This window comes from Anarrhichthys ocellatus, unplaced genomic scaffold (genome assembly GCF_004355925.1).
Source record: "Anarrhichthys ocellatus isolate YVR2014 unplaced genomic scaffold, GSC_Weel_1.0 scaffold68, whole genome shotgun sequence".
Classification (NCBI taxonomy): domain Eukaryota; kingdom Metazoa; phylum Chordata; class Actinopteri; order Perciformes; family Anarhichadidae; genus Anarrhichthys; species Anarrhichthys ocellatus.
Window position 1 is genome coordinate 987,592 of NW_022280098.1, and position 13,288 is coordinate 1,000,879.

General features: G+C 42.8%; 2 protein-coding genes and 1 long non-coding RNA gene across 3 annotated transcripts in view; 2 read left to right on the forward strand and 1 right to left on the reverse strand.

Moving 5' to 3' along the window:
• The window catches only part of LOC116397557 (uncharacterized), a 256,577-nt gene that overhangs the window by 70,032 nt on the left and 173,257 nt on the right, over positions 1–13,288 (forward strand). The gene's annotated exons all lie outside the window — the stretch shown is intronic.
• Positions 891–3,589, reverse strand: borcs7 (BLOC-1 related complex subunit 7). The gene is made up of 5 exons (XM_031873077.1): positions 3,420–3,589; positions 3,133–3,195; positions 2,802–2,845; positions 2,665–2,685; positions 891–2,539 (listed from the first exon to the last, which is right to left on the reverse strand). The coding sequence occupies exons 1-5, from the start codon at positions 3,549–3,551 to the stop codon at positions 2,488–2,490; spliced, it is 312 nt and encodes a 103-aa protein (XP_031728937.1). The 5' UTR covers positions 3,552–3,589; the 3' UTR covers positions 891–2,487.
• Positions 3,341–13,251, forward strand: cyp17a1 (cytochrome P450, family 17, subfamily A, polypeptide 1). The gene is made up of 8 exons (XM_031873070.1): positions 3,341–4,708; positions 4,813–4,951; positions 6,438–6,673; positions 7,195–7,281; positions 8,596–8,814; positions 10,149–10,318; positions 10,534–10,637; positions 12,242–13,251. Exons 1-8 carry the CDS (start codon positions 4,388–4,390, stop codon positions 12,520–12,522), a joined length of 1,557 nt encoding a protein of 518 aa, XP_031728930.1. The 5' UTR covers positions 3,341–4,387; the 3' UTR covers positions 12,523–13,251.

The window sequence follows — 13,288 nt, forward strand, 5'->3', positions numbered from 1 at the left end:
ACCAGCTGGGCACAAAGATGAAGAGATATAGTGTCAAAGAATATCCCTTCTGTTGTTTGAAGAATGATGAAGGAGGAATATAAGAGCTGTGATGAAGCTCATTGCACTGTGAGACAAAGGTTTGTAAGGTGGAGGGAGAGGTATCAACATCACCATAACATTAATAACAACTTCATTTAGCACACAGAAGACATTACACTAAAGGGAATCAGAAATATAATATAAAAAACTATTTAAAAGATGAAATGAAGAACTAATGCTGCAAAAGAACGGAATAAAAACAATAAAAGAAAATGTTAAAGATGTGAAGCACAGACCAGAGGAACATGATGTCTGTGTAACTCTCAATGGAAGTCAACCTGAGAAGTCCAGCTGAGATTGTTCTCTCAGTTGCTTTTTCCAGAGTTAAGAATAATGTTGAACCTCATATTCAGAAATGTCTGTAAAATCACTTTATACCTCCAACTCCAAGAACAATCTTTCTCAAACGCAGTAATCTACCGTTAAATAAAGGCTCGTTACTCACCACCTCCTCAAATAGCTTATACAGGTAACAACTGTCATTTAAAGAAACAAAGGCTCACTTAAGGCCACCGACCACTCGGTTCAATTCAATTCAATTTATTGTTGTAGAGCCCAAAATCACAAATCACTAATTCTCCTCAGAGGGCTTTACAATCTGTACAACATCCTCTGTCCCAGGACCCTCACATCGGAACAGGAGAAGCCTTTAACGGAGAAAAGAGGAGGAGACCTGAGAGAGAGCAACAGAGGAGGGTCCTCTCTCAGGATGGACAGACGTGATAGATGTCATGAGCACAGAATGAACAACATTACAGAGTTACAACACATTCAATGCTTATGACTGATCCTTCTTTGAAGAAGTTATGGATACATAATGTATACGCTCGGTCCTGAAACTACACATCCAAGCCTGTCTTAAGTGTGTGTCTGACGTCATGTACTCTATATTATGTCGTCTCCTTTCCGTTGACCCCGGGGAGATTAGCATCCGCCAAGGCGTCAGCTGAATAAACAATAAACACCGGCTCATCCTCATCACCGCACTCGACACACATGTGGTGTGGAACACGTGCAGCGCCAAGAGGTCCAAGACTCGGCGGCGTGTCCTCAGGGACACTGTCGGGATGGAGCAGCTGTCTGGCCTCGGGCTGCTGATAACGTCGTCTCTTTGCTCCTTATCGCGGCTCGGAGCGGAGGATGCAGCCAAAGAAAGGCTCGTCTGTGTGGAGACAATATTCTTTTACTGTAGACCTTCCAGCACTTCGCATTTTCTGCTGACTGGCACACGTTTGGGTGGCGCACTGCTTACACGTCTTTGTGTCGAAACTTATTTGTTGTGGTTATTTCACGTAGTTTATCGAGATCAGGTTCAATACATTGTGCATGACATGACAAGTCAAAGGGTAGTAAATATCTGAATGTGCATGTTGGACCTCCTTCTGTCCACTAGTCTCACAGAAGACATTAAGCAAGAAGAATAGCCCGAATGTTTCTGGCCTGTAGTGTCAGCGTTCACAGAATGAAGATTGTAAAAGTTAGAGGAGCAATCCATGTGTTTATAAGTAGGTATATTTGCTAAGCACAACGTATAGACAGCATGTGGGTTAACAAGTGCTTGTCTTGAGATGCCCCCCCACACTGCTCACTGCCAGCGTCCGCTCCATCCTTGAACACACGTGTCCCTGACTAAACCTTCCCCAATAAATCACTTGAGCTGAACCGAGAGTGGTGACATTTCATCTTGTTTAATTCTGTACATGTATTTACAGCGAACCACACTACTACTACACAACTCGAGACACTGAGGCACAGCAGGGCACCTGTGTGCTCTGTGATCTTACAGAGAATATATTGAATATATTAATGTAATACAACTGGTCAAAACATTTAAAATGACTCAAGAACAACATGGTCAGAGGTGCTTGTTTTGCAGGGTAACTCTAAAGGGGCTAAATGAGAAATCCAGAGCACATCTATGATAAGCCTGGCTTCCATTCACATGTTTGTATGCACATAAAGCCGAATGGAACCAGCAGGATTTGATCCATCTTCTTCAAAAAGAAGGTTTGTTTTTTGACTTTGCCGAAGAAGAGTTAATGCAATAAATGGATTATGAAAAGGCCTCTGCCAAATAAATCCTGATGTAGCGCTACACTTCGGGGACGGCGTTATCAGAGCAGCCCAGAGGGGCGGCCATTAACGGGGCGTGTGGGCACAGAGGAAGCTCTGTTGACAACACTCTCTGCTCATACACATTACTGCTCTATGTCTCTACATAGATAATAGTAGTTTGCCTCTATGTTAGTGCTCTGAATCCCGTTTAGAACACCTTTAAGCACAGGAACTGTGTTTGCGTTTGATACACTAGTGCATGACGTTCCCAGATGCACTACTGTGTGTTAGGAAGCAGAAACATGGCGTCTCATCCGACGTTAGTCCCTCCCGCGTCCTAATGCTGCTCCGTCACTTCAGCAGGTGTCTCAGCTGGTCCTGCAGGTTTTTGGAGTGCTCCACGCTGGAGGATGGAACAGAAGTCAGTGCACGTCATCGGTGTGTGTTATGACTAACCGGTGAGACAGTGAGACAGTGATGTCAGCTGTTTACTCTGAAGGATAAACAGAGTGTGGTGTTGAGACTTACTTCTTCTGGATGGCCTCCTGCCTTAGTGACGGACAGACGGACAGATGGACAGACAGACAGACAGACAGACAGACTCTCTTAACATTCACTTCCAATTTGAAGTTGCATGTGTTTGTAGACAGCTGATTGATACTCACTGGTATTGCAGATGTGTGGTGATAATGGACATTTTTCTCAGACTCTGGAAGACAGATGGCAACAGTGTTGAATTGTGTCATTTTGGAGCACGCAAACAAGGGCAGATAACTTCTTAATACACTACTTTATTTTGTTGTATGATGGACTGGACTCATTTCGTTGGGACACTCTTAGGAGTGTTCATTTACTTTAGTTTCTAAAAAGAGTTTCCAGTATGTTGTCCCCCCCATGGCATGCTATATAACTCGGGTGTGATCCCTCGATATATATTAAATACATATACACACTGTATATATATATATATATATATATATATATATATATACTTACATCCTCAGAGTGCAGGATGGCATCCTCCTGAATCACCATATTTCTTGCTGCTTGACCAAGAAGCTGGAAGAGACATTAGCGACAATGAGGCATTTAGGGCTTTGATTCATGACCAATAAAAGCTGATATTATTTTTCTCCATGAATAGATTGATCGTTTTGTCTGTCCAAAAATCCGTTCATGCTTTTATTTTGAAGTCGAAATTACGTTTCCGTTTGTCCTCTCCGTGTTAGCCCTATGGCGTTAGCTAGAAGCGAGCATCATATTTGTCACTCGTCTCGTTTTACCTCCTGACTGCGAGATCCCTTCAGCACTTGGCGGGTCAGCGCGATCACGTCCCCGCTACAGGAGCCCACTTTATCGGATAAGAGCCCTTTGACAGACTGGCCAAACCGCGGCTGGGACTCAGCTGACGCCATTTTCTGTTTTCTGTTTTGGTTAGTGATGGATGGTGCGTCGCCAGGGTCAAAATTCATAGCAACGCGTCCCCCTTTACAGATGTGTCACATAATTCAACATTTTTAACGCGTACAAATTGGCGCAAACAGAGAGACAGAACTGCGATTTTTGGTAATTAGTAGTCAATAAATGAATTAAAAGTGATTTGTACTTCATTATCACATGCAAATGCATGTGATAATCAAATGATAAATATCAAGATCCCTGTAAACCGTCACAGTTTGACTCCTTATGTAAAGTACTAAACTGCTGGAGTCAACATTTTACTTTAAGTAGTCTACAAATACAGAGGTGTTATCAGTCAAATGTCATTTGCTTTCATAAGTGAAGGACTCAAGATTGCCCCTTGGTGTTGCATAATTGTATAATTATATTACTGTGTTGTTTTTGTATGTTACTTTATAAGCTGCTTAATGTATACCAGTGTATCATTTTTTATAAACGGAATGTATATTTTGTGTATAATGTTTATCTGCAAAATGAGCAATAACTGTCAGAGTAATGGCATTGGGGTGGAAATGTTAAGTTTCAGAAAATGTAGTATCTCAAAACTGTACTTCAATACAGTAATGCACTCAGTTACTTTCCAACACTTCTGACTTTCACCATGTCCATTTCTTTGTGTCGTTATGGCAAGGATTCAATGAATCATCTTATCTTGTTTGAATTGGCCCAGCCTTAAACATGCCGATTCAAGGATTTGGCATTGAAGGAGCTGTATAAATGTAGGGCCCTGCAGAGCTCCTCTCTGCTCGGCCTCCGCTGGATCAGACCCCTCTCTCAGGACCCCTTTGCAATGGATATGACTTGGTTTCTGTGTCTGTGTGTGTTTCTGGCCGTGGGCCTGGCTTTGTTGGCACTGCAGTTGAAGCTCAGGGTGTTGGCGCATGGCCCCCGGGAGCCCCCCCACCTCCCAGCACTCCCACTCATCGGCAGTCTGCTGAGTTTGTGGAGCCCGCACCCTCCTCATGTGCTCTTCAAAGAACTGCAGGGGAAATACGGACCGACGTACTCTCTGATGATGGGCTCCCACTGTGTCATCGTTGTCAACCAGCACGCGCACGCTAAGCAAGTCCTGCTGAAGAAGGGAAAGATATTTGCAGGAAGACCCAGAACTGTGGGTACACTTCTTCTTCTTCTTCTTCTTCTTCTTCTTCTTCTTCTTCTTCTTGTCAGCAGCAGCACCAGTAGTCATGTATATTTTGTCTATGTGTGATGAAGGTAACCACAGATGTTCTGACCAGAGATGGGAAAGACATCGCATTTGGAGACTACAGCACCACGTGGAGATTCCACAGGAAGATAGTCCACGGAGCTCTGTGCATGTTTGGAGAGGGCTCTGCCTCCATTGAGAAGATCAGTGAGTACAATTCCCTCTACACTCCTCTGACAGGAGGGTTATGATAGACTGTAAACGCACCTGACAACTCTGCCTTGAGACAGTTACTCTGGATAATCTACTTCTACCAAAACAAATGTAATAAATCAAAGTTGTTTATTATTTGGCTGTACTGAGCCTTTAACTTTTGCTCTTGTCATCAGCACTTTACAGTTGTGCATATTTTGCATTATTTCACTTTGTACAGTATGGTACTTATTGTAATGTCTTGTATTGTAATAATGTAAACGAGAACTAGGAAACATTAAAGCTTAAACTGGAAATAAATGTAGTGAAGTTGACAACATTTTAAATAACTCTTAATGCATAAATCCTTAAATAAGTGTGCAAGATGCTTCATATCGTTCTGTCATCTATCTGTTAAGAAACATCTCCGTGAAAGCGTAAAAGTGGAAGAACCCAGATTCCTCCAGAAAGATCCAATAGAAATGTGGGAGCATCACTAAAATAACAAAGAGACAAATGCTCATGAGCAGTAATGCAGCAACAAGGGATTCATTTCATTGAAAATACCCAAGCTGACATATTCAAATAGCTTCTTTTGTCCTTGTAATAATCCTAAACCCAAAGGTTTCACGTTAAAGGGGAAAACTACCGACATGAAGAAGTGCAATGTGTTAATGCTGGGCCAACAAAATATTTCTTTTCTTTTTTTTTTATACAGGACGGTGTCTGTATTGATTGAGAATTATAACATGATGTAAAGAAAACTATTTAGAACACTGGAAAGAAGAAACATAGAGCCAAAGATCAGGATGTTATCTGGAACTAAAAAGAGATGATGAACAGTCAGAATATGTCTCTACTGTCAGAGACAGACAGCAGAGACAGATCCTCACCAAGTACAGGCTCAGTGGCACCAACTGGACCTGTTGAGGCTGATCTACGTCCTCCTAAAAGAATGAAATAAAGAACATTTACTTCAACAAATTCAACTCTGTAATCCTAGACTTCAAAGAGTTTAATGATTGAAATACAGACAAGGCCGATCTTGCTGCCCAATATGTATCAACATGTCACAACACTCACACGCACACATGTTTGTTGAAATGTAATTGTAATACTGTATTTATCATTATTATACAACGTAATGTTGTGTTCATATTCATATTCATAATAATATTATTGTGTACTTTTGTATTTTTATGCTTTGGCAACATTGTTTTTCTGAAACTTTCATGCCAATAAAGTTACATTGAATGGAATTGAATTAAATAGAATGAACTGCACCGTATGTGTTCATGCAATATGTCCCCCAGTGCAACAGTTTGGGTCATTGATGTGTTTTGAATAGGTTTTGGATACAATGGAGGTGAATAGAAGATGCACAGACACAATATACAGTGAACATATATAAATAAGTTAACATTTTGATCATTCTTTTAGAGAGTAAGCATTGGAAACATGTCAGTGAGTGACGACGGTCTGTTGCCCGTGTTGTGCTCAGTCCATTCAGAGGCCCAGTCTCTGTGCTCCGTCCTGTCCGAGGCAGCGGCTGCTGGACTGGCCCTGGATCTGTCTCCAGAGCTGACTCGGGCCGTCACTAACGTCATCTGTTCGCTCTGCTTCAACTCCTCCTACCGCCGAGGGGACCAGGAGTTCGAGGCCATGCTGCGCTACAGCCAGGGCATCGTGGACACCGTGGCAAAGGACAGCCTGGTGGACATCTTCCCCTGGTTACAGGTAGACGTGAACATGAGGGCATGAAACAAGAAGCCATAGCAATACAATTACATGAATGTGTTTAAATAGTGTTATTAATAATTCATTACTATCAATGTTTGCTGTGTAACAGTAAAGGTGCTAACTAGCCGCTGTCTTAACACTATAAGACCACATTTCCCATAAATCCCATTTTCCGATGGGTCATGCAGCTCTTGTGCTGGAGGAACAGTCCTCTCCTGTTGTTGTGGACTAGCGAGTGCCTGCCAGTGTGAAAAGCAGTTATACTGATTAATATGTAGTCTATTTATTAATGATAAAAAAGTGTTCTTAACACCTTTAACGTTGAAGCAAAAGGGGACATTTAATTATAATACAACCGCCCAACTAATAGGAAGAATGGGAGAACAAGAGAATGACTTGTACAGTTTACTGTTTTTAGAGAATCTGTTATCCTGTCATATTTGTATTATAATGTATGTCTACAGAAAATATATATACTTATATAATATACCACATTGACGTGTTTCTCTTTGTTACAGATCTTTCCTAATGCGGACCTGCAGCTCCTAAAACAGTGTGTTTCAACCAGAGACCAACTTCTGCAGAAGAAATATGATGAACACAAGGTACAGTTGGCCTCTTACTAATAATATGTAATATGTAAATAAATGTGTAGTTCCTGGCCACATGCTCTAATAGAAATAGGGGTCAGCGTGTCACCTCTACTTCTGGGTCCAGACAATCTAAACTTACACTCCTTGTTTCTGCCACTTTGGGTTTAATCCAAAAAAACAAAACATCAAAACTCACACGGACCACATACCCTCGATGTGATCGACAAGCCCTTGGGGCAGCTCTTCTTCTTCGTCCTCTCATGTTGGGCTGAGAAAGACTGGATGCTGCAGTGACTCACTATCTCAAGACAAGACGGGCTAGCTGGTTAGCATGCTCATTTCAGGAGATAGCTCTGCAACACAACCTCAATACTGTCACCTCTTCACATTCTGTTGATGATGTTCGTTCATTTCTTGAATGTAATAAACTTATTTGTGGCCCGACACATTGCACCCTGAAGGGGGATAGAGTGTAGCTGGCAACTTACCACAACCTGTAACTACGATCTCGAAGGGAAGGTCCTGGAAATAACTGTGGAACTTGTTTTGCCTAAGTTAGACACACAAAGTTGTAGTCAGTTTACACAACAGGTTGGCTGAATATGAAGAACTGGTAAACTTGTCTTTCTGAGCAATGGTCGTATAATTACGGGCTAGCAGACAATTCAGGAACATGGAGGATAAGGTTTCCAATAACAAAGCAAATATCTGTCAGTCTGTGATTTAGGTTTGATATCAGAATTTTTTCAAGGGAATTTCTGGAAATCAACCGTTGCTTATGAACTCTATCCAGCTATATAACAGCTGTTGCATCTCATTACCCGGCTCCTTTTTAAAAACTCAAATAAATGAGTGGATAATGTATCAGAGCATTATTATTTTTTTCCAGGAAACTTCCTGGAAAATGATTTTAAAGTGTTGAGACCATTTCTTTGTTGCATTGCATTGCACAAAGTTGTGTACAGATTGATTAATCCGACTGACAGTCTGAGGCAAAATGCATACAGACGGACAGACGGACAGTGGAGTGAAAGGGATTACAACTCAAATCCTGGAGCTCTATCCAGCTCTACTCAACAATCAAACAGCATCATATCCATCACCTTTAAGTGAAAGTGCTGGATAGGAAATATGGCCATCGTGATCAGCAACCCAGTCAACCAATCTATCTCAACATACTTATTCTAATGATCATTAATGTGATGCATTGATAACTGTCATGTTTCACTGTGACAGCCAGTTTAAGTGAAGCTCTATCTGCTAAATGCTACCCCATCAGATACAATATACTGTACACTATGAGTGTGTGTGCTGTACCCCCCTCAGGCAGACTACAGTGATCATGTGCAGAGGGACCTACTGGACGCTCTGCTGAGAGCCAAACGCAGCGCTGAGAACAACAACACGGCAGAGTTCAGCGCGGAGTCCGTGGGCCTGAGCGACGACCACCTCCTCATGACTGTGGGGGACATCTTTGGTGCCGGAGTGGAAACCACCACCACCGTGCTCAAATGGGCCATCGCCTACCTCATCCATCACCCGCAGGTAAGCCTGGAGCAGCATCGGTGTGTGCGTGCACCTGCGTTGGGGGGGGGGGGGGGGGGGGGGGGGGGGGCACCTGGTGGCAATCTCCAGTGTCATCCTGAAGTCTTACACAGACTTAACATGCAATGTACAAGATTTAATGGATTCAAGCCAGGGCAATTTACTAAACACACCTTGCACACACATCACTAAGGCTAATATTGTTGACAATATGGCCATTCACACAACAACCATGCAACAACTCTGCCCTACAGCAGAATCCACACAGCGCACTCGCCTCTCTCACTTTAACCCGAAGCACACACCATCACACTCTAGACCAACACACAGACCAACATGATCCAATCTGTCCAAATAGGGTCCGTGTAGGTCTACAAACTGAAGTGAGAACAGGCTCCTGATGGAATGTGGAATGCATATATTTAGTCATACAGACATATTTGATCTGTACCTGTATTCTTCTTTTCCACATACGTGACACTGTCTGGATTCAGTTAGAGTTGCAGTACCCCTGCAGTACACTAGATGCTGCTCTGATGTCATTTCATTACCACAATTAAGGCGCTCAGCATTTATGTCACTTCTCCTCTTGTGAGCCGATCCCAGCTGACATTGGGTGAAGGCCGGGTTCATCCTGGACAGGACAACAGACGATCACAGGGCTGACACAAAGAGAAAGATACCCATTCACACCTACAGGCAGCTGAGAGTCAACAGTTAACCGAAGCTGCATGTTATTGGACTGTGGGAGGAAGCCAGAGAACCCGTAGAGAACCCACGCTGACACAGGGAGAACACTGTGCAGCCCCTACAGTGTGCCAGCCGACTCATATTGTTTAAAGGATATTCGACCCCTTTCTTTACAGGGATTGTATAAAGGTGATACAATATGTCCATGAATATGAGTTTTACAGTTAATTACAATTACAATCATTATTCAAGTTCAGTTCTTTGATTTTAATTTCAGTTTGTTGAGACACACATCGAGCAATGCAGATTCAGTTTTAAATCCAACTATTCAAGTTAATTCAAATATAAATCATTCATATTCAGGTTCTAGTGACACATATTTCTGACCATAGTATAGCCACAATGCCAACATGAACCTCTATTGCATGTCGGACACCTCCCTCTGTCCACTAGCCAATGAAGGTTAAAAATGCCAAAAAGTGATATTTCTAAAAAGCGTGTTATTCCTACAAATCCAAGGACTGAGAAAAGTCTGTGAACCCTGTCAAAAAATAACCTGAATATTAAGAATACATGTGCATTAAAATAAGGTGTACTTTTGTTGCAGAACATGGATATTTGTGATTGTTTGTGTGTGTGTTTAGGTACAGAGGCGTATCCAGGAGGAACTGGACAGCAAGGTGGGGGGGGACAGGTGCCCCCAGCTCAGTGACAGAGGCAGTCTGCCCTACCTGGAGGCCACCATCAGGGAGGTGATACGGATCCGCCCTGTGGCCCCTCTACTCATCCCCCATGTTGCCCTCAGTGACACCAGGTACACTAAACACATGACACTCATTTAGCATCCCTGTTATCCATCTCTGACCTGATGGAAACAATGCAATTGATCAATAACTGATCAATACAGCACCAGTTATGACTGACTGGTATGACATAACTTGTCTGAAACTCATGCTCATGACAAAGATATGTGTTTTAATGCAGAGCCACGCAAACCCACAAACATTGTGTGTCTGACCTTCTCTGTAGCATCGGGGACTTCACAGTGAAGAAAGGATCTCGAGTCATCATCAACCTGTGGTCCCTGCACCACGATGAGAAGGAATGGAAAAGCCCTGAGCTCTTTGACCCCGGTGAGAGGATCCTGCTGTCTAATGTCTACCATATTTGATCCTGGAAAATGATCTACTGAAATGTAATGTCATTTTTTTCTCATGTCTGCTGCGAAGAAAGGCCTATTGTAGCCTTTTCATGAATATGGATTAATGATGATACAAAGGAATAAGTCATCTCTGTTATGTAGAATGGGAAAATTAACCATTCATTGGATCATCCATCCATCCATCTATCCATTTACCATCCACTTACGTGGGGTTGGGTCGCGGGGGCAGCAGGCTTAGAAGGGTATTTTAGATGACCCTCTCCCCAGCAATGTTTTCCAGCTCTTCCTGGGGAACCCAGAGGCATTCCCAGGCAAGCCAAGATATATAATCCCTCCAGCATGTTCTGGGTCTACCTCGAGGCCTCTTACCAGTTGGATGTGGCCGAAAACCTCTAAAGGGAGGAGTCCAGGAGGCATCCTAATTAGATGCCCGAATAACCTCAGCTGATCACTTTCGACTCCGAGCTCCATCCGGATATCTGAGCTCCTCTCCTTAGCTCTAAGGCTGCCCCCAGCCACACTACAAAGGAAGCTCTTTTCGGTGAGCTCAGTCTTTTGGTCACTACCCAAGCTCATGACCATAGGTGTAGGTCGGAACATATGTGGAGCTTTGCCTTCCAGCTCAGCTCCCTCTTAACCACAACGGTCCGGTACAACTCCTGCATCACTGCTGACATCACACCGAACCTCCTGTCCATCTCACGCTCAGTTTTACCCCCACTCTGGAATGAGACTCCGAGATACATGAACTCCCTCTCTTGGGGCAGTGACTCATTTCCAACCCAAAGTGCAATCCACCATTTTCCTGCAGAGACCCATGGCCTCAGACTTGGAACTACTGACTCTCATCCCGACCACTTCACACTCGGCAGCAAACCGGCCAAGAGCGTGCTGAAGGTCACATTCTGAAGGATTCAACAGAACCACATCATCTGCAAAGAGCAGGGACGCAAGTCTGAGGTCCCCAAAGCAGACACTGCGCCTTGAAAATTCTGTCCATAAATCCTGTCCAATGGACTTGTACTTGTATAGCGCTTTTCTAGTCCTATTACCACTCCATCAGGACTATCTAACATTCATATCCATTCATACACTGCCTACAGGACACATCCACATGGATTATTGAAGGCGGGGATCAAACCGCCGATCCTTTGATTGAAGGAAGACCCGCTATTCACCAAAGATTCTGACAGTGAAGACAATGTACTGTATCTTTTAGTGCAGAAGGAGGTCTGTAACATCCAGTGGTGGGTAGCGAAGACAAAAACTGTACTCAAGTAAAAGTACTGTTACTTTGAAAAAACAAGTATTCAAGTAGAAGTAAAAATAATATAAAATAAAATAACTACTTAAGTAACAGTACAAAAGTATTTCTAAAAAGATTACTTGAGTAGCAAGTAACCCAAGAAATGAAATAACAATAAAAAGCCCAGGCACACTACTGATCGATAGCCAGTGGGTTCAGAGGTTGTCAGCAGTTTAGCTCCATGACCATCATCGTTTGAAACCTAATTGCGAGGTTTGTAGTTTTGCTGGTCCGTGTGTTGATTCTGATTCCATCTTGTTCTTCTGCAGGTCGGTTCTTGAACAGTGAAGGCACAGGTCTGATCATCCCGTCCTCCAGCTACCTGCCTTTTGGTGCCGGGGTTAGGGTGTGTCTGGGCGAGGCCTTGGCCAAGATGGAGCTCTTCCTCTTCCTGTCATGGATCCTACAGCACTTCACCCTCTCTGTCCCACCAGGCCACTCCCTGCCCAGTCTGGAGGGCAAGTTTGGTGTGGTCCTCCAGCCAGCCAGGTACAAGGTGAACGCCAAGCCTAGACCGGGCTGGGAGAGCAACAAGTGCAAGCCGTGTTGAGACTGGCCGCATGTTCTTGGCTACATTGGCTCTCATTTGTGCCCTGAGAGTCTGCATGCAGGCAGATGATCATAAGGCAGTGAACTGGACATAACATGACATCTCTTTGGTTGTATGACATTTATTATTATTTCTTCTCAATGTAGCACAATCTCAACGAACACTTCGATATATTTATAAATACAATTTAAGGTCTAATATACAGTATTTGAACAAGTTATTTCTGCTGCAATGGCATACTTCATAGTAATAGGAGACACACTCTCTATTGACATAATTGACCCTTTGCTCAGAGGGAAATTCTTAGTCTAAGTACTAACACATCAGTTGACAAATTGATTAGTTGATTTGAAAGATATATCTGTAAAACTGAGTTTCTCCAGTCATTCAGCATGAAAAAGGTATAAAAACATGACTAATCAACTAAGAGCAATACAACCGATTAGGTGACTAATCGGTCAACTCACCCCCCCCCCCCCCCTCCTCTGTATATGTGTCCCCATCAATGTTGAAGTGAAACTTGCGCTATTGAATTTAATTGTACTTTTCTTCAAAGTTATAAAAACAAACAATGTCATGATTTTGAAAGTTTTCTCGACATTCACAAATTGTTCTGTGGTATTTCCACCATTTAACCCTCATCCTACCAACATATTATAGCAAAATGTTAACTTATTTATTTTTAAAACATTATCAGTTGTCATCTGAAGAACAAAACTGATTATTATCATTTTAAGAAAGTAATGAGTCCTGAAACCAGAAGGGC